The following is a 24,604-nucleotide window of genomic DNA, read 5'->3' on the forward strand; positions in this document are numbered from 1 at the left end:
CCCTCATACCACAACAAAGATCTCTCATGCCACAACGAAGATCCCTCATGCCACAACTAAGATCCAGCACAGCAACTAACAAATGAAGAAAAACTATGAAAGTTCCATAAGAAGCTAAAAACAGCCCATGTATGATCCAACAATTCCACTCCTGGGCATATACCCAGAGAAAAACATGGATACCTGCACCCCAGTGATCACTGAAACACTGTTTACAATAGTCAAGGCATGGAAGCAACCCAGATGTCAGTTGACAGATGAATGGATAAAGAAGATGTGATACATATATACAATGGAATATTGTGCTGTGCTGTGCTGTGCTTAGTCGCTCAGTTGTATCTGACTCTTTGTGACCTCATGGACTGTAGCCCGCCAGGCTCCTCTGTCCATGGAGATTCTCCAGGCAAGAATACTGGAGTGGGTTGTCATGCCCTCCTTCAGGGGATTTTCCCAACCTAGGGATCAAACCTGGGTCTCCTGCATTGAAGGTAAATTCTTTACTGCCTGAGCCACCAGAGAAGCCCACAATGGAATATTACTTAGATATAAAAAAAGAATGAAATAATGCCATTTACAGCAACATGGATGGACCAGGAGATGATCATATTAAATGAAGTAAGTCAGACAGAGAAAGATAAATATCATATGACATAGCTTACATGCAGGATCTTAAAAAAATAAAGTGATACAAGTGAACTTATTTACAAAAGAGAAACAGACTCACTAACATTAAGACCAGAGACCAAATTTATGGTTACCCAGGGGAATTATGCAGGGAGGGATAGATTGAGAGTTTGGGACTGACATGCACATACTGCTCTATTTAAAATAGATGGCCAACAAGGACCTACTGTATAGCATAGGAAACTCTGTTCAGTGTTCTATGATGACTTGAATGGGAAAAAATTTTGAAAAAGAATGGAAACATGTATGTGTGTATATATATCTATATATCTATATATATATCTATATATATATCACTGATTCACTTTGCTGTAAACCTGAAACTACCACAACATTTTTAATCAACTCTATTCCAATGTAATAAAAAATTAAAAGTAAATATACTGCCATATAAAGTAAAAATTTTAAAAGAAGAAAATGAATCAAGTTATTTTGCAATAGGTCCATTCAATTTTTATGTCTAAGACAGCTACCTAGAAAATCTGCAGATGATACACAGGCCTGATAAAGACATCTTCATTGAGCTTATGTAACTGACTGGCTTATCTCACTTAATGCATATTTTCTTAACCAGTAGGGAGTGGCAAATGATTTGAGACTGGCATTCCTGGAGAGTTTCTGGGATCAAGGGATTGTTATCACACTAACTTAAATGTGTGTTCAGTTTAGTTCAACTTGGGTTACAGGAAGAATGGGGAGAGAGTGAGAGATTATAGGAACATTTTATTATAGATATAAAATGTTAAAATAAAAAATCAAAATTGTACCTATTTTTCTGTGCATAAAATTTAGAGTTGCTTTTTGTTTATGTGTTCTGAAATACCTAGAATCTTTGACAAAACTGGTAAGCATAGAGGCTAGGTTGGTAAAATTCTATTCCTGGCCTTTTTTCAGTCTATGTTCCAGTGTAACTCTTGTAGCTCCTGACATGAGCCTTGACCACACTTCACTCTGTTCCTGTCAGTGCCCCCTCCTCTCTGACTGCCCCTTTTCTTTTTCTTCTTTTCCAACATTTGACAATAAATAAGTTTCAAGGCTTCATCTTCAACACTGGCTTGTCTGTCTTTCATTTTCCTTTTCATTCTCCCTCTTGCCCACAACTATCAGGCACGTGGTCCTCCAAGTCCACATCCCTAATCCTGTCATCCCTCTATCCCACTGCCTCGGCTATTTCCCTTGCCAGCTCTATTCCTTCCTTGATCTTACCCAACAGTCTTGCCAACTACACCATTGGGCAGTCACCCTGTCCTACCCTGAATTTAGTTTCCTTTGTTTTTAACTTTTAATCAGCATGCACTGTGTGCCTGACTCCTGTCATGTACAATGTCAGAGCCCTGAGATGCAAATTGATCAGGGAAAACCATATAAACCTGCTCTGGAGGAGATCCCAGGCTAGCGACCAACCCTCTTGGTCCATTTGGTTGCCTGTGTCTGGAATGATCACTGTCTGCCGACCCACCTCCATTTGTGCACATTCAAGGCTATTCATTCTTCAAGGCCCAACTCTCTGCCCTCGGTCCTCCTTGAAGCTTGTCCTCCAAACCTCTGGCCAGAAGTCATCTCTTCTGTTACTCAACTCCTCCTTGTCAAGCATTTTTTTCCTTGCATTATAGACACTTAAGGATTTCTTTCCCTCTCCTTTCAGTATAGGCTCCCTGACATATGTGTTTTCCTCTTCTAGAGCATCTAGCATAGTGCTATCAATGCAGTTAAATATATAGAAAATGTTTGCTGAATAAATTTAGAAATTAATGAAAATTGACTTTAGTTTTCCTCAAATATGTTTTGCCTGTGTGCCATTTTATATTTATTGGTCATGAAAGTTAAATAAAACTAGTTTTCTTTTTCTGTGAATATATACCAGGCCCACAGTAAACAATTTGTGCCTGAGCATAATAAAATTACAGTTGAAAAGTAGACAGGAGAAATGTTTATGCTTACATGCATATTTTCTTAAATTATTAACAAAGTTAATATGAAGTATTATCCATATGGGAAGATATTTTAGAATATTGAATATTGAACTCATGTCTCTTATTTTACTTCTTATAGTAAGTTATTTAACAGTGTTTTTTTACTTGTAACTCACATGCAGAGGAAGCAATAAAAGTTCAGTTCTAGATTCAAATTCCAGATCTGCCATCTGCTGATTCTGTTGCCTTGGCCAAGGTATTTAACTGCACATCAGTCTTCATCTGTGTCTGGCCATGAACTTCTTGACAGACTGTCTTGCTCATCTTTGAATCTCCTATTCCTAGAACAGTGCTTTTGTGATAGATATTCAGTGCTTACAGGATGGATGAATGGATAGGGAAGATGGAAGGAAAAAAGAAAGGAATAAATGGAAGAGTGGATTGATGGAAATCATGAGCCTTATTTGTCTACTCTTAAGAGACATTCTTGAGAATTAGCAAAGATGATTATAAAGCATATGAGACAGTAAATCCTCAACTCACAGCTATTTTTATTTTTCATTTCAAATCCAAAGACTGCTATTTTAGTTATGGGATGATTTCATGGATCTGATGGTCACCGTAGCCTTTGTTACACTCCATTTATATGCAAGGGCATCCCATCTCTCAAACCTTGTGAATCTGTCCACTTGGGGCTGTATTAATAATGCAGTTCACTTTAAGGTACTGTATTTTATTTTAATGCCTATCAAAAGAGTATCAATGAAGTATATTGTATTCTAGCACATTTTTAAAGTGTTAAAAAAGTTAAATTTTTAGTTATTATAAATTATCAAGTGTTGCAACAAACTATCACACTTCTGTCATTACCCCACCTAAAACTGAAAACTTCCCTTATAAAATATAATGAGTTAGTAATGTCAACAACAAAAAAATGCACAATGTGAGAACTGTGAGTTGTTTCATATGGGGCAAAATGAGGACTACGGTCTGGGAGATGGCATTTCAGATGGCTCTGAGAAACTGCTCCAAAGAGTAAAGGGAAAGGTCAGTGTTACATGTCATTGTGAAGGAGGGTATGTTCAGTCAAGTACACCCTTTGGCAGAGGCTTGTTGCTAATCATGAAGAGCAGATATTGCTGTTAATGATTTTAGTGCTTTTCTAGATATGAGGAGATGCAAGAATTGGGCTCACAAAAATCTTCTCTTAAAAGTACTTAAGTATATGAAGGCCTATTCTGCCAATTTTTCCCAGGGCACAGAGTGTCTCATTCCGAGTCTCCACCCTGTATTTCTTTTAGGATGTGTTGAAGGTCAGTGGCTGAAGTGGGTTTGTGACCTAGTTCCTGTAGAAGCAGAAGGCAAGTGGCAATTTTTAGTAGGCACTAATACTTAAAAGGCTCAAGGTATTTTGACCAAAATGATCTTTCTACCATTTATATTATTAATCCTATTGTTTTTTGATAGCATTAATTTTTTTTCTGACTTTGAGTATTTTAGATATTAGCCAATTCTAAGAACTACTCATCTCAGTGGCATTTATGTGTTTTAGACAATGTGAGAAAAATGGGAAGATTTACTATTCATTCAAATTTGAATAAATAAAGTAGAAAGTTGGATAAGGACAAAATATTAATAATATTTTCATGAAAATATATAAGGTTTTTATGGTCAGAGAACTCATCTTCACCAACTCTGAAGTGGTGATTTTTAAAAGTTGTTACTTTTGCAGAATGTAAAGTTGTTCGTTGTATGAAGTAATGAACATTTTGATCTCAAGTGGCCTCAGCCTGCAGCAGATTGAAGAAGGATTTTGGGTCCTTGGACAGAGATTGAAGTCAGGCTGAGGCATAGAAAGCTCTGAATCCCTGGCACTAGGCCTCGAGGGCCAGTAGCCAGTGGCAAGGCCCTGGACCTCTGACTTTGTATAAATGAATTTACACAAACAGATGGAAAGTAGTGAAACGAGTAAAGTTCTCTGTAGGAGGGAAAATGATAACATGTAGATAGTCACATGGGCAGGCTCAGAAAAAGAGTGGTACACTTGTGGTAGTTAAAATCATTTATATGGGGCATTTTTTCTGAGTTTCTTTTGGACAATCATCTTGTTTTATCTGACTCTGAGTCTGTACTTGGTTTATCTCAAGGTCCTCCCATGTGTGTGCATACATCCCTTAGCCAAGATGGATCCTAGAGAAGAGGTTTATGGGTAGGTTGACATCACCTACAGTGGGGTGGTGACCCCTCCCTTTTTGACCCCCAAGGAACATTTCTGCACTTGTAGGAAGGTCTCCTTGACCTTGAGAATGAGAAAATGTGGTCTGTTTATCTTTTATCTGGGCAGAGCTCATTTTTTCCTCCCTCCTGCTATTGTCTTCTTCTTGGAGTGTCTGTCCAGAGAGGACAAACTCCAGCTGGGAAGCTTGGGGCCCATCTGTTTCCTTCCCCAATTTCTTGTACCTATTTACTTAGTCTTTGGCATGAGAGAGACCTGTGTTTTAAAATTGTGTTTTTTTCTTCTACTTCAATGTCAAGAGGAGTAGTTATATGTTCTATGTTTAAGTAAAATTTCACATTCAGGGCATCTAAATTGGCATGCCAAACTATAGGACATTTTAATAATTAGGTGCATGTGACAGATTCAGTTATTCTTGAGCTCTTTTGAGAAAGTTGCCCTTCAGCTCAGTTCAGTTCAGTCGCTCAGTCATGTCCAACTCTTTGTGACCCCATGAATTGCAGCACGCCAGGCCTCCCTCTCCATCACCAACTCCCAGAGTTTACTCAAACTCATGCCCATGAGTCGGTGATGCCATCCAGCCACCTCATCCTCTGTCATCCCCTTCTCCTCCTGCCCCCAATCCCTCCCAGCATCAGGGTCTTTTCTAATGAGTCAACTCTTCGTGTAAAGTGGCCAAAGTATTGGAGTTTCAGCTTCAGCATCAGTCCTTCCAATGAACACCCAGGACTTATCTCCTTCAGGATGGACTGGTTGGATCTCCTTGCAGTCCAAGGGACTTTCAAGAGTCTTCTCCAACACTTAGCAGTTAACAAAAGATTAGTGGGAAAATGTCCTTTGTGAGACTTAATAAAGATTTCCCATTAAATAACATAGGATGGATTAAGTACAATACCTAGATGTGAAAAACAACTTGTGTCTTGCTTAGTTTCAGCGTCTTTTCTTAAGATACATTTATTCTAGTAGTGGTAGTAATAGTGTTAGTCACTCAGTCATGCCTGACTCTTTGCAACCCCATGGACTGTCACTCGGCAGACTCCTCTGTCCATGGGATTTCTCCAGGCAAGAATACTGAGTGTGTAGCCATTCTTTTCTCTGGGGGATCTTCCCAACCCAGGAAGGGAACCTGGGTCTCCGCATTGGAGGCATATTCTTTACTGTCTAAGCCACCAGGAAACCAGTTAACATCAAAACTGTTTTCCTAGGTACATTATCTAGGCCAAATATTTCAGACTCTTCCTTCCCTCTGAAACTATTAAGCAAAGCCACCAATGGGTAGAAAGGCAGAGTTAAGAGCCCCTTCCTCTCCCTTTCAGTTTCCAATTAGTGGACATATTAATGAGCAATAAAGTGGCTGAAAGGTAGGCAGTAGAAAAAAGAGAAAGAAGCAAGGAAAGATAAATTGTTACAAAAGAGATTCAGATCCTCAGCAATTCAGACTGGGCTTTGCCGTGTGCTCTGCCAGGCTGTGATCACTGGAATTTGGAGCCCAATTTCTTTCTTGCTTCTTTAGTCTCATCCAAAGAGAAAACTGGATTTCTACAGACTTCTTCTATGCAAAGCAGATCTGCTAAAGCTGCTTAAGTAGCAGCTCTTCTTGACAGCCTTTCACTCTCAGAATAATAAACTACAACCACAGCCAAATTCAAGAAGCATCTTAACCTCTCTGACAAGAGACTCAGTGCTCTTTTCAGTTCAGTTCAGTCACTCAGTCATGTCCAACTCTTTGTGACACCATGGATTGCAGCACTCAGGCCTCCCTGTCCATCACCAACTCCCAGAGTTTACTCAAACTCTCGTCCATTGAGTCAGTGATGCCGTCCAACCATCTCATCCTCTGTCATCCCCTTCTAATCCCACATTCAATCTTTCCCAGAATCAGGGTCTTTTCAAATGATTCAGTTCTTCACATCAGATGGCCAAAGTATTGGAGTGTCAGCTTCAGCATCAGTCCCTCCAATGAATATTCAGGGCTTATTTCGTTTAGATTGGACTGGTTGGATCTCCTTGCCGTCCAAGGGACTCTCAAGAGTCTCCTCCGACACCACAGTTCAAAAGCATTGATTCTTCGGTGCTCGGCTTTCTTTATTGTTCAACTGTTACATCCATACATGACTACTGGGAAAACCACATCTTTGACTAGATGGACCTTTGTTGCAAAGTAATGTCTCTGCTTTTAAATATGCTGTCTAGGTTGGTCATAACTTTTCTTCCAAGGAGCAAGCGTCGTTTAATTTCATGGCTGCAGTCATCATCTGCAGTGATTTTGGAGCCCCCAAAAATTAAGTCTGTCACAGCTTCCATTATTTTCCCATCTATTTGCCATGAAGAGATGGGACCAGATGCCATGATCTTAGTTTTCTGAATGTTGGATTTTAAGCCAACTTGTTCACTCTCCTCTTTCACTTTCATCAAGAGGCTCTTTAGTTCTTCTTTACTTTCTTCCATAAGTGTGATGTCATCTGCATATCTGAGGTTATTGCTATTTCTCCCTGCAATCTTGACTCCAGCTTGTGCTTCATCCACTCCAGCTTTTCTCATGATGTATACTGCATATAAGTTAAATAAGCAGGGTGACAATATACAGCCTTGACGTACTCCTTTCCTGATTTGGAACCAGTCTATTGTTCCATGTACAGTTTTAGCTGTTGCTTCCTGACATGCATGGTATTTAAAAAAATTAATACACATTTAATTTTCTTAAAAGTGCATAAAAATCTGCATACATATTTCTCAGGAGGCAGGTCAGGTGGTCTGGTATTCCCTTCTCTTGAAGAATTTTCCAGTTTGTTGTGATCTGCACAAAGACTTTGGCATAGTCAATAAAGCAGAAGTAGATGTTTTTCTGGAACTCTCTTGCTTTTTCGATGATCCAGGGGATGTTGGCAATTTGATCTCTGTTCCCTCTACCCTTTCTAAATTCAGCTTGAACATCTAGAGTTTCAGAGTTTACGTATTGTTGGAGCCTGGCTTGGAGTATTTTGAACATTACTTTGCTAGCATGTGATATGAGTGCAATTGTGCAGTAGTTTGAGCATACTTTGGCATTACCCTTCTTTGGGATTGGAATGAAAACTGACCCATTCCAGTCCTGTGACCACTGCTAAGTTTTCCAAATTTGCTGGCACATTGAGTGCAGCACTTTCACAGCATCATCTTTCAGGATTTGAAATAGCTCAACTGGAATTCCATCATATCCACTAGCTTTGTTCATAGTGATGCTTCCTAGGGCCCTCTTGACTTCACATTCCAGGATGTCTGGCTCTAGGTGATTGATCACACCATCATGATTATCTGGGTGCTCTTTTAGCAGCTGACATACTCCAGGACCCTAAGGAAATTTCAGAAACATTTTCCCCCCAAATATTGCTCAAGTTCTATCAAACCAACCTGACAATTAATTTGTTGTCTGATCATTGCCTTCTGGCTTATATGATGTAAACTTACTTTTTAGCTAAATTGAGTTTTATTTTTTGAATCAAGAAATATTTAAACTTTGAATGCCTGTATAAATAGCTCTCAAAACTCAGAATCCGAACTAAAAATGCTAACTAATGATATCAACCCTAAATGCCCTTGACAAATATAAAATACTACAGACTGCTGAGTGCCCCTAATCATAGTCTAAAGCGTTCATTTTCTTCCTTTCCTAATATATAATAAGAAAAGTCAGCCTAGTGGAACAAGAGGGAAGGGGACAGGCCACAACCTTTAAAGACTGAGGTAGCATTTGAGGATATGGCATAAACTGGTCAGAACCAACTAGATACAAGATGGTGGAAGATAAAACTTTCAGTAGACCTTGACCTCATTATATGCTCATTGTAATACATTAGTATGCTAGTAATAACTGACACACCCATAGGTGCTATGAGTTACAAGGCTGACCATAAAAGGAAAAAAAACGTGGGTGGTTTCCCAGTTTCTAGATATCCCTGCCAGTTTCCCAAAATAGTTGGAATAATCCTCCCACTCATTAGCTTATAAAATTAACCAGACCATAAAAACTAATCACACCATATTTCAGGGCCTCTCGCCTTCTGAGATGATCCACACTCTGTCCCTTGAGTGTGTCTGCCATAACCACTCTTGTCTTTTGACATGGCCTGCAGTCTGTCTATAGAATCTGTATGTGTGTGTTCAGTCGCTCAGTCATGTCCAAGTCTTCGTGATCCCAAGGACTGTGGCCTGCCGGGCTTCTCTGTCCAGGGGATTTTCCAGGCAAGAATACTGGAGTGGGTTGTCATTTCCTTCTCCAGGGAAACAAAATATAGTAATAGCTAAATCAGTGAATTCTGTGAAAATGAGGACTCAATAAAATTTAGCTGAAATAGAAGAATCTGTCATGAAAACACTGTAAGGAGGTAGTTTTCCTAAGATTTTGTGATTCTTGCTACAGTAAGGTGAAGAGAAATCTGTGGGTGAATATGCTAGAACATATTCTTAAGGCTTTCATACCATATAAGTACTGAGAGTGAAGTTTTTGACTAATAAATGTTTTATTGGAACACATTCTTATCAAGCGTACAATAGAGATACAATAGAATCTTTATCTCTCTAAATAAATCCACTTCTTACCTATCACTTTGTCTCTCACTGAATTCTTTCTGAGTTGAGACATAAAACACCTGAATTTCAGTACGTCCAGACACCAGGTGAGTGATTCTAATTAAAAGACCATGGGTTCAAGTCCCAATCTGAGGTTGTACAGTTTCATTAGGATTTTGCCTGGTAAAACAAGGTAATCAAACCATTTACACACCACAAGGCCTACCACCTAAAAAGATTCTCTCCATTTTTCTCCTCCTGCCCCTTTCCAAAATATTGTGTGAGTTACAGTATGTTACTGGGATACATTGCATGCTGCTAATGGTTTTCTTTCTGCCGATTAACAGGTTTTGGATTCAGGGACAGTGAAAGAATATAGTCCACCACATGATTTGCTGCAAAACAGTAATGGCCTATTTTACAAAATGGTGCAACAACTGGGTGAGGCTGAGGTCACTGCCCTCACTGAAAGAGCCAAACAGGTGAGCCTGCTGCAGGGAATTGTAATTAAAGTTTGTCTCCAGGGTTCACACTCTTCACCTGATCTCCACCAGGCATCTGGTAACAAGCACTCTGTGCCCTTTTCAGTCAGAAGCCTCTGGAGACTAAGCATCATGCTGCTGCTGCTGCTGCTGCTAAGTCGCTTCAGTCGTGTCCGACTCTGTGCAACCCCATGGACTGCAGCCTATCAGGCTCCTCCGTCAATGGGATTGTCCAGGCAAGAGTACTGGAGTGGGTTGCCATTGCCTTCTCCGAAGCGTCATGACTGAGTGTTAATAATACTTTGCAGGTTGAAGGCAGATCTGCTGAGAATCTGCAGCAGTGCTGGGGGTGGGGTCAGAATGTGTGCAGTCATGTGTGCATGAGAGAGATTTTGTATTGCAGAGTCCAGGTGGTTGGACTCTGGCTTTAGATTCTTACAGAGCATAGAACACTCTGCAGATCCTTTACATTTCATTCTGATAGGTGCTCAGTACATTTTTTCAAATTTAAATTTCTTTTTAATTAGATGATAATTGCTTTACAATATTGTGTTGATTTCTGCTGTATATCAACATGGACCAGCCACAGGTATGCATATGTCCCCTGTCTCTTGAGTCTCCCTCCCACCTCCCACCACTTTCCATCCTGCTAAGTTGTCACAGAGCAGCGGATTTGAGTTCCCTGCATCATACTGCAAATTTCCACTGGCTATGTCTGCATCTCCATTGCTGCTCTGCAGATAGGTTTATCAATACCATTTTCTAGAGTCCATATATATGCACTAATATATGATATTTGTTTTTCTCTAACTTACTTCACTCTGTTTAATATGTTCTTGGTTCATCCACCTCATTAAAACTGAGTCAATGCATTCCTTTTTATGGCTGAGTAATATTGTGTATATGTACCACAACCCTTATATCCATTCATCCACTGATGGACATCTAGGTTGCTTTCATGTCCTAGTTATTGTAAATAGTGCTGCAGTGAACACTGGGGTATGTGTGTCTTTTTCAATGATGAAACTGTACCTCAGGGTATATACCCAGTAGTGGCATTGTTGGGTCATATGGTAGTTTATCCCTAGTTTTTTGAGGAATCTCCATACTGTTCTCCATAGTGGCCATATCAGTTTACATTCCCACCAAGAGTGCGAGAGAGTTCCCTTTGGTTCATACCCTCTCCAGCATTTGTTTGTAAATTTTTTGATGATGGCCATTCTGGATAGTGTGATGTGATACCTCATTGTACTTTTGATTTGCATTTCTCTAATAATGAGAGATGTTAAGCATCTCTTCATTTATTTATCAGCCATTTGTATATCTTCTTTGGAAAAGTGTCTGTTTAGGTTTTGCTGCCCAGTGTTTGATTGGGTAGTTTATTTTTTTGTTATTGAGCTGAATGAGCTGCTTATATATTTTGGAGGGTAATCCTTTGTTAGTTGTTTCATTTGCTATGATTTTCTCCCATTCTGAGGGTTGTCTTTTCACCTTGCTTATAGTTTCCTTCACTGTGCAAAAGCTTTTCAATAGGTGCCATTTGTTTACTTTGGCTTTTATTTCTGTACTCTAAGAGGCAGGTCATAGAGGATCTTGTCAAAGAGTGTTCTGCCTATGTTTTCCTCTAAGAGTTTTTATAGTTTCTGGTCCTACATTTAGGTCTTTAATCCATTTTGAGTTTCTTTTTATGTATGGTGTTAGGGAGTGTTCTAATTTCATTCTTTTATATGTAGATGTCCAGTTTTCCCAGCACCACTTATTGAAGAAACTGTCTTTTCTCCATCGTATGTTCTTGCCTCCTTTGTTAAAGACAATGTGCCTACAGGTGCCTGGGTTTCTCTCTGGGCTTTCTATCTTGTTCCACTGGTCTGCATTTCTGTTTTTGTGCCAGTACTCTGCTGTCTGATGACTTTAGCTTTATAGACTATACTCAGGAAGGTTGATTCCTCCAGTTCCATTCTTCTTTCTCAAGATTGTTTTGGCTATCAGTAAATTTTGGATGTAAGTGCTATCAAGGAACAGGTAGTTGACAAATCTAGACAGCATACGGCAAAGCAGAGACATCACTTTGCCTACAAAAGTCCATATAGTCAAAGTGATAGCTTTTCCAATTGTCATGTATGGATATGAGAGTTAGTCCATAAAGAAGGCTAAGCCCTAAAGAATTAATGCTTTTGAATTGTGGTGCTGGAGAAGACTTTAGAGAGCTCCTTGGCCTGTAGAGAGATTAAACCAGTCAATCCTAAAGGAAATCAATCCTGAATATTCATTGGAAAGACTGATGTTGAAACTGAAGCTCCAATACTTTGGTCACCTGATGTGAAGATCCAACTCTTTGGAAAAGACTGATGCTGGGAAAGATTGAATGCAAAAGCAGAAGAGAGTGGCAGAGTATGAGATGGTTAGATAGCATCACCGACGCAATGGATTGAGCAAACTCCAGGAGATAGTAGAGGACATAGGAGCCTGGCATGTTATAGTCCATGGGGTCACAAAGAGTCAGACATAAGCCAGCAACTGAACAACAACAACACACAGATGTAGTTTACCAATAAATATTGTTAAATTAGTTGCAAGATTGTTAGACCAGGAATCAATAAGCTTTCTAATTCTATGACCTATGCCTCTTTTTACACGAATATTACACTTGATTTGAAACACTTACTGAAAGAACAGATTTCTAATTCTGTGTCTGCTACAAACTGCACAATACACAAACTACAAAATACACATAATATTAATTATGTGTATAGAGCCACTATATATATGACTTTGTGGGTAAAGTGATGTCTCTGTTTTTCCATATGCTGTCTAGATTTGTCATATCTTTCCTTCCAAGGAGCAAGCATCTTTTAATTTCCTGGCTGTAGTCAATGTCCACAGTGATTTTGGAGCCTAAGAAACAAAAACCTGTCACTGCTTCCACTTTTACTCTTTCTATTTGCAATGAAGTGATGGGACAGGATGCCATGATCTTAGTGTTTTAATGATGAGTGGCAATGTATATGGTTATGTATATAGGGCCACCTTCCTCTTAAGAGACTTCCTCATCTATTAAATATGGGTGTTGAAGCCAATACCTTATGTTATCTGGACCCATCTAGAATTCAGTAATCTATTTCTCACTACTCAATGTTTGATTATATGCAATGAAAACACATTTTTAAATTGAGGATTTTGAAACATAGTTGGGAATATATCCCTCTGATGTGAAATGCCTAAGGTCAAAAGAACAAAAGGGTTTGTGGGATTTCTGGCTGTTTTGTGACTAGGTTTACAGGGAATCACAAATGCTTGTCATGTGTTAGGAGGGAAGCTCTAAATGAGAGACACTAGAGTGGATGAAAGCGCTCTGTGAGTTTCAGGCATAAAAAATATAGGGCTCCAAGTGCAGTTTCCCTACATGTGCATACAATGTAAGTACTTCTGAAAAGCTCAGAACACAATCTTTGTTGTCCCCAATCTAGACCTGAACAAGTCTACTTTGTCAACTCTTCCAACAGCTCTCTGATCAATGACAATTTCCTACCCTATAAACAGTGCAAAGCACAGATCTTCTTCTAAGGAGGAAGAATAAGAAGAAACAGTGACAGGGAACTTAGGCTATTTTATATATATATATTTTTTAGGCTATCACCTCAGTTATCACATTTATACAATAAGACCTCAGTTACCACATTTGTACAATGAGTTACTATCACCTCACCTTTGCTAGAAAGATACCAAGTGACCTGAATGTTACTCCTTGAGCACCTCTCTCATATCGTATACAGTGTTTAGTGCTTTCACACACCTCATCTCTGAGAAAATGCTTTGTATACATTTAAACACAATCCAGACTGTAGAATTAAGGTATTGTGAATTCATGGCTTATCCTGATGACAACTTCCATCTTCCAGAAGATACAGGAAGCATAAGGGGGTAACTGGAACTAATTCTTTTTGTTTGTTTTGGGAGTTGAAACTGAACTTTACTGGTGGGACACAAATTTAAAATCAGCGCAGCACATTTGAGGAACAAGTCACTGCATACAATATTAAAGAGTAGAAATGCAATTGTAGAGGCATTTCACACACAGAAAGTAATAAAGCAAAGACTGAACAAGCAGACAGTATCATCACAGGAGAGGAGATCTCTAGAGTGCTAAATAGAGGTTTTGGTAGAGCAAACAGACCAACACTCTAATTGGACATGATACTAAACAACAAAGACTTATGGAGAAAATGATATTAGTATCATGTAGGATTTTTCTTCACAAATTAGAAAACAGAGGTGACTGACACCTTGTCCCAGTAGATCTTTCTAGATCCAATGAACAATATTCCACCTTTCTCCCCTCCAACTCTCAAATTTCATAGCTTTCCTTCCAAGGAGCAAGTGTCTCTTAATTTCTTAACTGTAGTCATTGTCTGCAGTAATTTTGGAGCCCAAGAAAATAAAATCTGTCACTGCTTCCACTTTTACCCTGTCTATTTGCAATGAAGTGATGGGACAGGATGTGATTTTCTTACTGTTTTTAATGTTGAGTGGCAAGCCAGCTTTTCACTCTCCTTTTTCACCGTCATCAAGAGGCTCTTTTAGCTTCTCTCCACTTACTGCCATTAGAATGGTATCATCTGCCTATCTGAAGTTGTTATTTTTCCTGGCATTCTTGATTCCAACTTGTGACTCACCCAACCTGGCATTTCACATGATCTACTCTGCATTTAAGTTAAATAAACAGAGTTACAATATATAGTCTTGATGTACTCCTTTCCCAGTTTTGAACCAGTCCATTTTTCAATGTCTGGTTCTAATCGTTGCTTCTGGACCTGCATACAGGTTTCTCAGGAGGCAGGTAAAGTGAACTGGTACTTCCATCTCTTAAAGAATTTTCTACAGTTTGTTGTGATCCACACAGTCAAAGGCTTTAGTGTAGTCAATGAAGCAGAAGTAGATGTTTCACTGGAACTCCCTTGTTTTCTCCATGATGCCAAATGTTGGCAATTTGATATCTGCTTCCTCTGCCTTTTCTAAACCCATCTTGTATGTCTGTAAGTTCTTGGTTCACATACTGCAAAAGCCTCTCTTGAAGGATTTTGAACATAACCTTGTTAGCATGGGAAATGAGCACAACTGTGCAGTAATTTGAACATTCTTTGGCATTGCTCTTCTTTGGGATTAGAATGAAAATTGACCTTTTCCAGTCCTGTGGCAACTGCTGTTTTCCAAATTTGCCCTATTGAGTGCAGCACTTTAGCAGCAGTATCTTTTAAGATTTTCAATAGCTCAGCTGGAATTCCATCACCTTCACTGGTTTTGGTCATAGTAATGCTTCCTAAAACCCACCAACTTCACACTCCAGGATATCCAGTTCTAGGTGAGTGACCACACCATTGTGGTTATCTGGATTGTTAAGACCTTTCTTGTATAGTTCTTCTTTGTATTCTTACCACTTGTTAATCTCTTCTGCTTTTGTTAGGTCCTTGAGGTTTCTGTTCTTTATCATGCCCATCCTTGCATGAAATGTTCCCTTGGTATCTCCAATTTTCTTGAAGAGATCTCTAGTCTTTCCCATTCTATTCCTTTCCTCCATTTCTTTGCATTGTTCATTTAAGAAGACCTTCTTTTCTCTCCTTATTATTCTGTGGAAACTCTGCATTCAGTTGGGTATATCTTTCCCTTTCTCCTTTGCTTTTTGCTTCTCTTCTTTCCTTTGCTATTTGTGAAGCCTCCTCAGACAACCACTTTGCCTTCTTGCATTTCTTTTTCTTTGGGATGGTTTTGGTCACTGCCTCCCAGACACAGCTACGAACCTCCATTCATAGTTCTTCAGACACTGTGTCTACCAGATCTTATCCTTTGAATCTATTCATCACCTCCACTGTATAATTATAAGAGATTTGATTTGGGTCATAGCTGAATTGCCTAGTGATTTTCTCTACTTCCTTCTATTTAAGTCTAAATTTTGCAATAAGCAGCTGATTCCCTGAGTCACAGTCAGCTCCATTTCTTGTTTTGCTGACCATATAGAGCTTTTCCATCTTTGGCTGCAAAGAACATAACCAATCTGATTTCAATTTTGTCCAGCTGGTGATGTCCATGTGCAGAGTCATCTGTTGGGCTGTGGAAAATGGTGTTTGCTATGACCAATACATTCTCTTGGCAAAACTTTGTTAGCCTTTGTCCTGCTTCATTTTGTACTCCAAGGCCAAACTTGCCTATTACTTCAGGTATCTCTTGACTTCCTAGCTTTGCATTCCAAGCCCCTATGATGAAAATGATTTTTTTTTTTTTAATGTTAGTTCTAGGTCTTGTAGGTCTTCATAGAACCAGTCAGCTTCAGCTTCTTTGGCACCAGTGGTTGGTCATAGATTTGGATTACATGTTGAATGGTTTGCTTTGGAAATGAACCAAGAACATTCTGTTATTGTTGAGATTGTACCCAAGTACTACATTTTGGACTCTTTTGTTGACCAAGAGGGCTACTCCATTTCTTCTAAGGGATTCTTGTCCACAGTTGTAGATATAATGGTCATCTGAATTAGATTCACCCATTGTTTTCCAGTTTAGTTCACCAACTTCTAAAATGTTGATGTTCACTCTTGCCATCTCCTGTTTGACCACTTTGAATTTACCTTGATTTATGTAGCTAACATTCCAGGTTCCTATGCAATATTGTTCTTTATAGCATCAAACTTCACTTTCCCCAGCAGATGCATCCACTACTGAGCATCGTTTCCACTTTGGCCCAGCGCTTCATTCTTTCTGGAGCTATTAGCAATTGTCTCCCCCTCTTCCCCAGTAGCTAATTGGACAGCTTCCCACCTGAGGGGCTCATCTTCTGGTGTCATACTTTTTGCCTTTTCATACTGTTCTTGTGGTTCTCCAAGCAAGAATACTGGAGTGGGTTGCCATTTCCTTCTCCAGGAGATATACACAAACCACATTTGTGTGTTGTTGTTGTTCAGTCACTCAGTCCGACTATCTGTGTAGTTCTTTATAATTTATTTTACACAGTTCTTACATGTATGATTTCACTTTATTCTCATGATGGTCTTTTTTTCTTAATCCCAATTCATGGATGAGGTGATTGGGTCAAGGGCTCATGGAAGGTCAGAGAGCTGGTCCAGGGAGCACATTATTTGTGTATTTTATAGATCCTATACTACTTTATTATTATTGTTATTCCTTCTACCTTCCTTTGGATTAAGTGACTTTTTCTAGGTCATATATTAATATTTGCAGGGCATCACTTCAAGCTGGAGGGGATTCTCTCTATTTAGCACAGAAGCTTCTTGTAACCAAAAGAGAGAGACAGAGAGGATAAGCAAGCTAGGGAGAAATTGAGAATGAATATTCTCTAGCCTGCAGAGATGGGTGGTTACAATGACGCTTGCATTTCAGAATTTCTCTTCTCCAAGGTCCTTGACAGTGTATATGCTTCACACAAACACAGTGGTTTTTTATGATACCTCATTGAAATACCTTAGAATTCACCAGTTAGTTGGAGAACTGCTCACTCATGATAGATGAGATCTAGTTCCCTTAGGTAGCCTCATTCTGTCTTACCACAGCTGATTGGATCCTGTTGCCTAAGGCAGCCTGTTGAGATCTTTTTGTCTTTTGAAGTTTCAAATGACTCCTGATTTCATCAAGGATTGCCCTTATTTTTTATCTCCCAATATCCTTGCTGTTTAGGGTGATTTCTGAGAGGATAAGGGGAGAGAAAATTCACTATTCAATTAATCAAAAAGCAGAAATCTTAACTCTCCAGTACACTTTAACTTTTATAATATACCTGCTAATATGTACACAAAGTTGCATGGGTATTAAGTTGCTTCAGTTGTGTCTGACTCCTTGCGACCCCATGGAGTATAATCTGCCAGGCTTCTCTGTCTGTGGGATTTTCCAGGCAGGACTACTGAAGTGGATTGCCATTTCCTTCTCCAGCAGAATTTTCCAGACTCAAGGATTGAACCCAGGTCTCCTGAGGCTCCTACATTGGCAGGCAGATTCTTTATGATTAGTGCCACCTGGGAAGACTGTACACAAAATTAGACTTGCTTTAAAGATGAGAAATTTAACCTAGAGTAATGGAAGAAAAAGAAAAAGTAAAAAAGTGGGACCTAAGCAACTTAAAAGCTTTTGCAGAGCAAAGGAAACCATAAACAAAGTGAAAAGACAATCTATGGAGTGGGAGAAAATAGTTGTAAACAATGAAACTGATAACAGCTTAATTTCCAAAATATATGAAAAGTTCTTACAACTCATAAACAAACAAACAAAAAATACAACTCAATAGAAAACGGGCATAAGAACTCAATAGACATTTCTTCAGAGAAGATGTACAGATGGCCAACAGCCACATGAAAAGATGCTCAACATCATTAATAATTAAGGAAATCGAGTTCAAAACTATAATGAGGTATTACCTCACACTGGTCAGAATGGGCATCATTTATAAGTCTACAAATAATAAATGATGAAGAGGGTATGGAAAAAAAGGTACCTCCTTATATTGTTGATGTGATTACAAACTGGTGCAGTCAGAGTATGGAATTGCAGAACAGCTTGGAAATTCCAGATTGCAGAACAGTATGGAAATTCCTCATAAAAACTAAAAACAGAGTTGCCATATTATCCAGCAATCCCACTCCTGGGAATATCCCCAGACAAAGCTATAATTCAAAAAGATACATGCATCCTTGTGTTCATAGCAGCAGTACTAAGAATAGCCAAGATGTGAAAGCAACCTAAATGCCTGCTGGCAGATGAACAGATAAAGAAGATACAGTATGTATACATCTTCTTTATCTATTCATTCATCTAGGTTTGTGATACATACATATATAGACTCATGTGTATACTGTATATACACATACAATGGAATATTATTAAGCTATGAAAGAAAATGAAATAATGCCATTTGCAGTAACATGAATGAACCTAGAGATTATCATACTGTATTAAGGAGAGAAAGACAAATATCATATAGCACTTATATGTGGAATTAATAAAAAAGAACAAATGAACTTATTTATAAGATAGAAATAGACTCACAGAAATAGAAAACAAACTTAAGGTTAATAAAGGGGAAAGGAGAGGGAGGGATAAATTAGAAGTTTAGGATTATCAGATACATACTTTCACATATAAAATAGACAAAGACCTACTGTATAACATCAGGAACTATTTCAATATGTTGTAATAACCTACAATGGAAAAGAATCTGAAAAAGACTGTGTGTGTATAACTGAATTACTTTGCTGTACTAAAAACAAAAACACTGTTAATCAACTATATACTTCAATGAAATAATTAGTTAATTAATTAAAAAGAGAGGAGTTTAAGGATTATTGGGATTGAACTAGGGCCATGTAGCTCAGTAAGAATGAATGGTCAGAGTCTTGAGCCATAATTCTCTATATATTGAAACACTGAGTCAGTATATTCAACATATTGATTCCTTTATCCATGCAGGAAAGCTTTTATTGCTCTATTGCTTTCAGTGATATCTAATTCCAGGATAGTAACTTTGTTTACAAGCTGGAGTTTAAATACTAAATTTCAACCTATACTGGAGGAACTATAATGAGCCAAACCCAAGAAAAGAACAGAAAATGACTCAAGGAACCCAATACTCTTTGGTCTTTTGTTCTGCTTGCCTCGAATTTGAACTTTTTTGACATCATCTCTATTAATCTTCACAACCATGCTGAGCTGGCAGTATTATCCTTTAGATGGAGAACCTGAGGTAGGAGAGCCTAAATGACTTCTTAAAGTCACAGGCTAGAAAGTGTTAGTACTCTTTTACCATATTAAGTGAATTAGTTGTATCTTAACTTCTACTCTGGGCTTCTGTAAAGATAAAATCAAATGATTAACAAAAGGGCTTCCCAGAGGTTTTGCTTTCATCCCATAAATCATGTGATATTACTACTTTCTGTGGACTAAGGGGCCACATCTCTGAGCAGCATTGTAATCACACCCAACACTTACCTCAGCATCTTTCCAACCTGCAATTTGTAGCCATCACTTAGTTCCTGTGAGGGAGGTCACTGTCTTGTTTCACAAATGAGGCAGCTGATGCATAGTGAGCTTAAGTGATCTTTCCAGGGTCAGCAGTGGTCCCAGGAGAGAGAGGTGAGACTCGGCTTCTCCATCCACGCTCAGTCCATCCATGAGGTCTCTGCTAACAAGTGTTCAGTCACCTCAACTCCCTTCATAACCTGCTCTTGAAAAAGATGCCTTCTCTTTCTCCTGCTGTCAGCCAGAGTATGGTCTACACCAGGAAAACCGATGGGAGAGAGTAAGGTCAAATCAAGGATTTTATACACAGGAAGCTTGTTTTCATTATTTAGTTTCAAGTATTTTAGACCATGAAGTGAAGATCATTTTGGTTAAAAGTTACTGCTAATAACATTTTTTAAAATAAAAGATTATGTTGATAAGGGCTATAGGGAAAGGAGCCAGCTAATTTTGGGAGGACTGTCAAGCAGGAGAAAATGAATTATATTTCCATGTGTTCTTTTGGCTGTTTTTAGTTTCACAAAGAGAGTACATAAATATATAATCATACAAGCATGGCTAGCTTAAAAAAATGGAGGAGAGAGATGATATGCAATTAGCCCCCAAAAGCCTGAGTTTTAAATCCTTGCATTTTGAATCAAAATAGTCTCAGATTTCACCCAGTGGAGTCCAAGTAGTTTTGGAGAATTTTATTTTTCTCCTTAAGTGGTCTTTTAATATATAGCATTTCATATGCAGTGCTGTTTTGAGGGTAGCAAGTATGCAAGCAACAAGAGGAAGAGCAGGTACACTTAATATGAAGTTAGGGGTCTCAGAACTTTTGTATTCATGTATGAAGTCCATTATCTCTCATGAAAACTTTGTTGACAACATCCACAAATGAACTTGGAGTCATCTTTTATAAAATGATCTGGAATCATATGACAAGAATGAGTCTCACATAGATGGTACATTTTCTGCTTTAAAGACAAAAGCTTTCACATTTTATTTGGGGAAAAAAATTACTTTTGAAGTCTTTTCTTCACACAGACACTTTTAGAGATAAGAGATCACAAGTCTTGACATTATTTCATTTTGTTTTGTGCATCTGTAGAGAAACTGAGATACAATACAGCTACTAAAAAGTGATGATTGTGGAACAGTGAAACTTGACAGCATTTCATTTCCTTTGTGTTCTGATTATACATGCATCAGAAAGCCTGTATCTCTTCCAGTTCAGCTAGAAATTGGTAGAATTCAAGAAATCAAGCTGGCAAAGAACTGTTCTATTTTGTGTATCATCTTACATTTAGAGAAGTTGCTTGGTTGAGTCATTGTTAAAGCTTTAGAGTCTCCTTTCATTCTTGGGATGAACTATTCACAGATCACATTTCTATAGGCCCTCTAATAGCTTTTGCCACACAAATTAAATGCCAGGGTATTTAATATATATATATATATGTATATATATATATATATCAAAATATTTCATATATACATCTATATATATATACACATATATATATATCTCCAGCATTTCAATGCTTGTAAATCAGAGTTTATAAAATAGAGGGATTACAACTGGAAACTAACATCCAGATTTATTATGCTTATTTTATGTCTGAAAATGAGAAACCCTTGTGCAGATGCTGGATTTCCTAGCCTCTTTGTCACCCTGTTTTTAATTTATCTCCAGGTTTTAAGTCAGTAAAATGATTTTGCTTTTTAATTTACTATAGTAACAAAGCATATTTGTGAATTAGAATGATCAGAACTCTAGTGAATATACAGGTTGTTTGGCATTAAGCCCAGCTCCACTGAGGATTCTAATGGGACTACTTCCTCCATAGAATAAGCACATCCCTGGTTTTTTAAATTGTGCCTCTAGTAGCTGTGTGATTGTTTAATATGAAGATGTGGACATCTTCCACATGTATTCCAAATGCATTGCCTTAGAAAGGAGGACTTTAAAATGCTTTAAACATTTTTTTTTTTTAATTTGTTCTTTCTCCCCTTCAGGCACACACCAAAAAGAAATAACCAGATGTTAACTCACAGTGGCCTTGTGGTTATGAATGCCTCCAATGGACAGCCCTCAGCCTTAATGATTGTTGAGTCAGCACTGTGATTCTACCATGATGTCAAGTCTATTCCAAAGGTGTTTTTCCAATAGATTTTGCACTGTGAAAACTATATTATACATTTTTTACACTAGTCCCAAATATTTACACATAGATATTAGTTTATTTTGATTTCTTTTCTCCAATTTTACCCAATGGTTTCAAGCTCTAACAAAATGATTTATTATTTTTATTTATATATTATACTATTTTTTCGTATCCAAATCAGAGGTGAAGTCCACCAGTAAAAGCTGTCTACCAGGTTTAGTGTCTTGAGAGGCTCCAGAACCAAAACTCATTTTATGAGGTATAAAAAAAGTTGTCACAGATGTCTTTTACTGTTCCTAAAATTATATGTTACTTTCCAATTTTATCAGGGGTTCTATTTACTTGAAGACCATATGAAGTCACCATTTGTTTTACCACTTTCTTAAACAGTGCTAGGATCCATTATTGCACAAAAATATCTCTGATTAAAATAGTACAGAGAAAAAACAAAAAAAAAATATACTTTAGTTTATGTGAGATAGGAAAGAGAGGTATCCTCTGCCCAAATTTAAAAGACACATGGTTTAAAATATGTAAAGATAATATTTGATTATACGTTCTAAAACAGAAGGAAGAGAAAATACACTTTCTCAAATAGGAGAAAGGTGATCACTGTCTTCTAGATGGAGAATTGTATTGTATTCTATATGTTACACTTTTTAAATTTATAACATAACATTTTATATGATAACCATTTCAACATACAATTCACTGCATTAGCCACATTCAGTGTCATGAAACCATCACCATCTAGTTCATTTTTAGTGATTATTTTAGACCAGTTTATTATTTCTACAGTCATTTTTGGTAAGTTTAATTTCTTTATGAATTAATCTACTTCATGTCAGTTTTCAGCTTGATTGCCTTAAAATTATTCATAAAATTTTGTATGTTTAATATCTAAATAACTATAATTGGGTTCTATTTTGCTTTTTAATTTTCTTTGAGCCTTGTTTTTTTCTTGAATAATCTTGCTTGATTTTTTCCTATTAATTTTCAAAGAATCAAATTCTGTGCTTGATTGAACCTTTCTGATTTTATGTTTTCTAGCTTATCATATTCTTTCATTCCTTCAACTTTTCTTCATTTGAGTTTTTTTCTCTAAATTCTTCAATTGGAAACATATTAATTTTTAAACTATTTTCCCCCCTAATGCAAGTACATAAAACCTACTTTTTTATTCCACCTAAAGGCCCACTTTAGCTGTAGCCTACAAGTTTTGGTACTGAGTACTGATCAATAATCATAGTGTTATGTATTTTCCAATTATTAATTTGATTCATTAATTATATATTTCATTTATGTGTTATTCATCAGTGTAACATTCTCTAAACTCCAAATACAAATAGGTATTTTTCTCTTATATTAGTCATGTAAAATTGCTAACAGTCAACCTTCATTAGCCCATAAAAACAGCAGTTTCTTATGGTTCGATGTAATAGTTTTCTTTTGATATTAATATATAACTTAACTTCATTTTGGTCAGAGAACATTAGAGTGAGGATTTTAAACCAAAGGTTTAAAATATTGGCACACAAAGTCCTTGTTTCCACCATTTTTGTATTATATTTGTGGGATTTTAAATTGTTATAAGTATGTGTATAACCATAAATTTTCAAATAAAAATCCTTCCCAAATTCTGGAATATTTTTGATGTATGTTACTGGTTGGTTCTTTGGGATATGGGCTCAGATGGAGTTTAGTGTTGGGATGTTTATTAGGGGTGCCGTTGGGATTAGGACTCATGGAATCAAGAGTGAAGAAACCGGAGCGAGCAGAGGAAAAAAACCAAGCTGGACCATGGGCCAGATGACCTTAGCTGACCCTACGAGGGCTCTGGAGTGAAGATGCCCTCTTCAGGGTTGTCCTGACAGGTTCACTGGCCAGGCCTTTATGCCTCCGCGTGGATGGATCATTGCACACAGGCTGCCCCCCAGAAGTTCTGGAGGCTGAAGATTGCCCACTGGCAGCACTTCCAGTAACTAGGGGAAGAGTCCTTGAAGGGACGTCAGAACAGCACATCTCCAGTTCCTCATGGCATGTGTCACAGCTCCAGAGGTAGGTGATGAGCATGTACCGTGGGGGAAACACTTGGTGACTGATGTGTAAGTCAGAATGATGACTTGGTGATTCTCCTCAGTGTCCTGTGGTGTGAAAAAGAGCAGGAGCCCCATGTAGGGGAGATATTCTCATTCTCTAGGATCAGCCCAGTTGTTATTTCTCCTAAAAAGATCAGTCCTTATCCTAGGTAACTCATATTTCTCTAATACGCTCTCATAGGTGGTCTGTTTTCTTAGTAAATCATGAGCTTCTCAAGACTTGGAACTGGATCCTATTCACTTTTTAGTTACACCCTCCAGCATGGAATTTGTCACATAAGAAATACTCAATAAATGTTTTCTGAATGAATGATGACAAAGAAGAAACCTTCCTTCTAAACATTATAATTCTGAAATGTTAACAGGTAGCCTAGGATAACACAAAACCCCACTTTTGGAGTCAGTCACACTGATCTGCATGCCAGTTCTTTCTCTGCCACATGCTAGAAATGTGAGTGCCCAAAGAATGTACTGTCCAGAGTTA

The 24,604-nt window shown here is 37.9% G+C and overlaps 2 protein-coding genes across 4 annotated transcripts in view; one reads left to right on the forward strand and one right to left on the reverse strand.

Annotated features, from left to right (window-relative positions):
• Positions 1-23,659, forward strand: part of LOC122447589 (ATP-binding cassette sub-family C member 4-like) — a 225,484-nt gene extending 201,825 nt beyond the window's left edge. For 2 of the 3 annotated variants that reach the window (XM_043478284.1, XM_043478285.1), the window contains 2 exons: positions 9,729-9,863; positions 21,873-23,659. In XM_043478284.1, the coding sequence (XP_043334219.1) occupies positions 9,729-9,863; positions 21,873-21,893 (156 nt within the window). In that variant the 3' untranslated portion in view covers positions 21,894-23,659. Of the gene's footprint in view, positions 1-9,728; positions 9,872-21,872 lie in introns of all 3 variants that reach the window. The other variant, XM_043478287.1, reaches the window with a different exon arrangement.
• The window catches only part of LOC122447240 (ATP-binding cassette sub-family C member 4-like), a 914,448-nt gene that overhangs the window by 398,983 nt on the left and 490,861 nt on the right, over positions 1-24,604 (reverse strand). The window lies entirely within an intron of this gene.

The sequence above is a fragment of the Cervus canadensis genome, chromosome 9, assembly GCF_019320065.1.
Source record: "Cervus canadensis isolate Bull #8, Minnesota chromosome 9, ASM1932006v1, whole genome shotgun sequence".
NCBI lineage: Eukaryota > Metazoa > Chordata > Mammalia > Artiodactyla > Cervidae > Cervus > Cervus canadensis.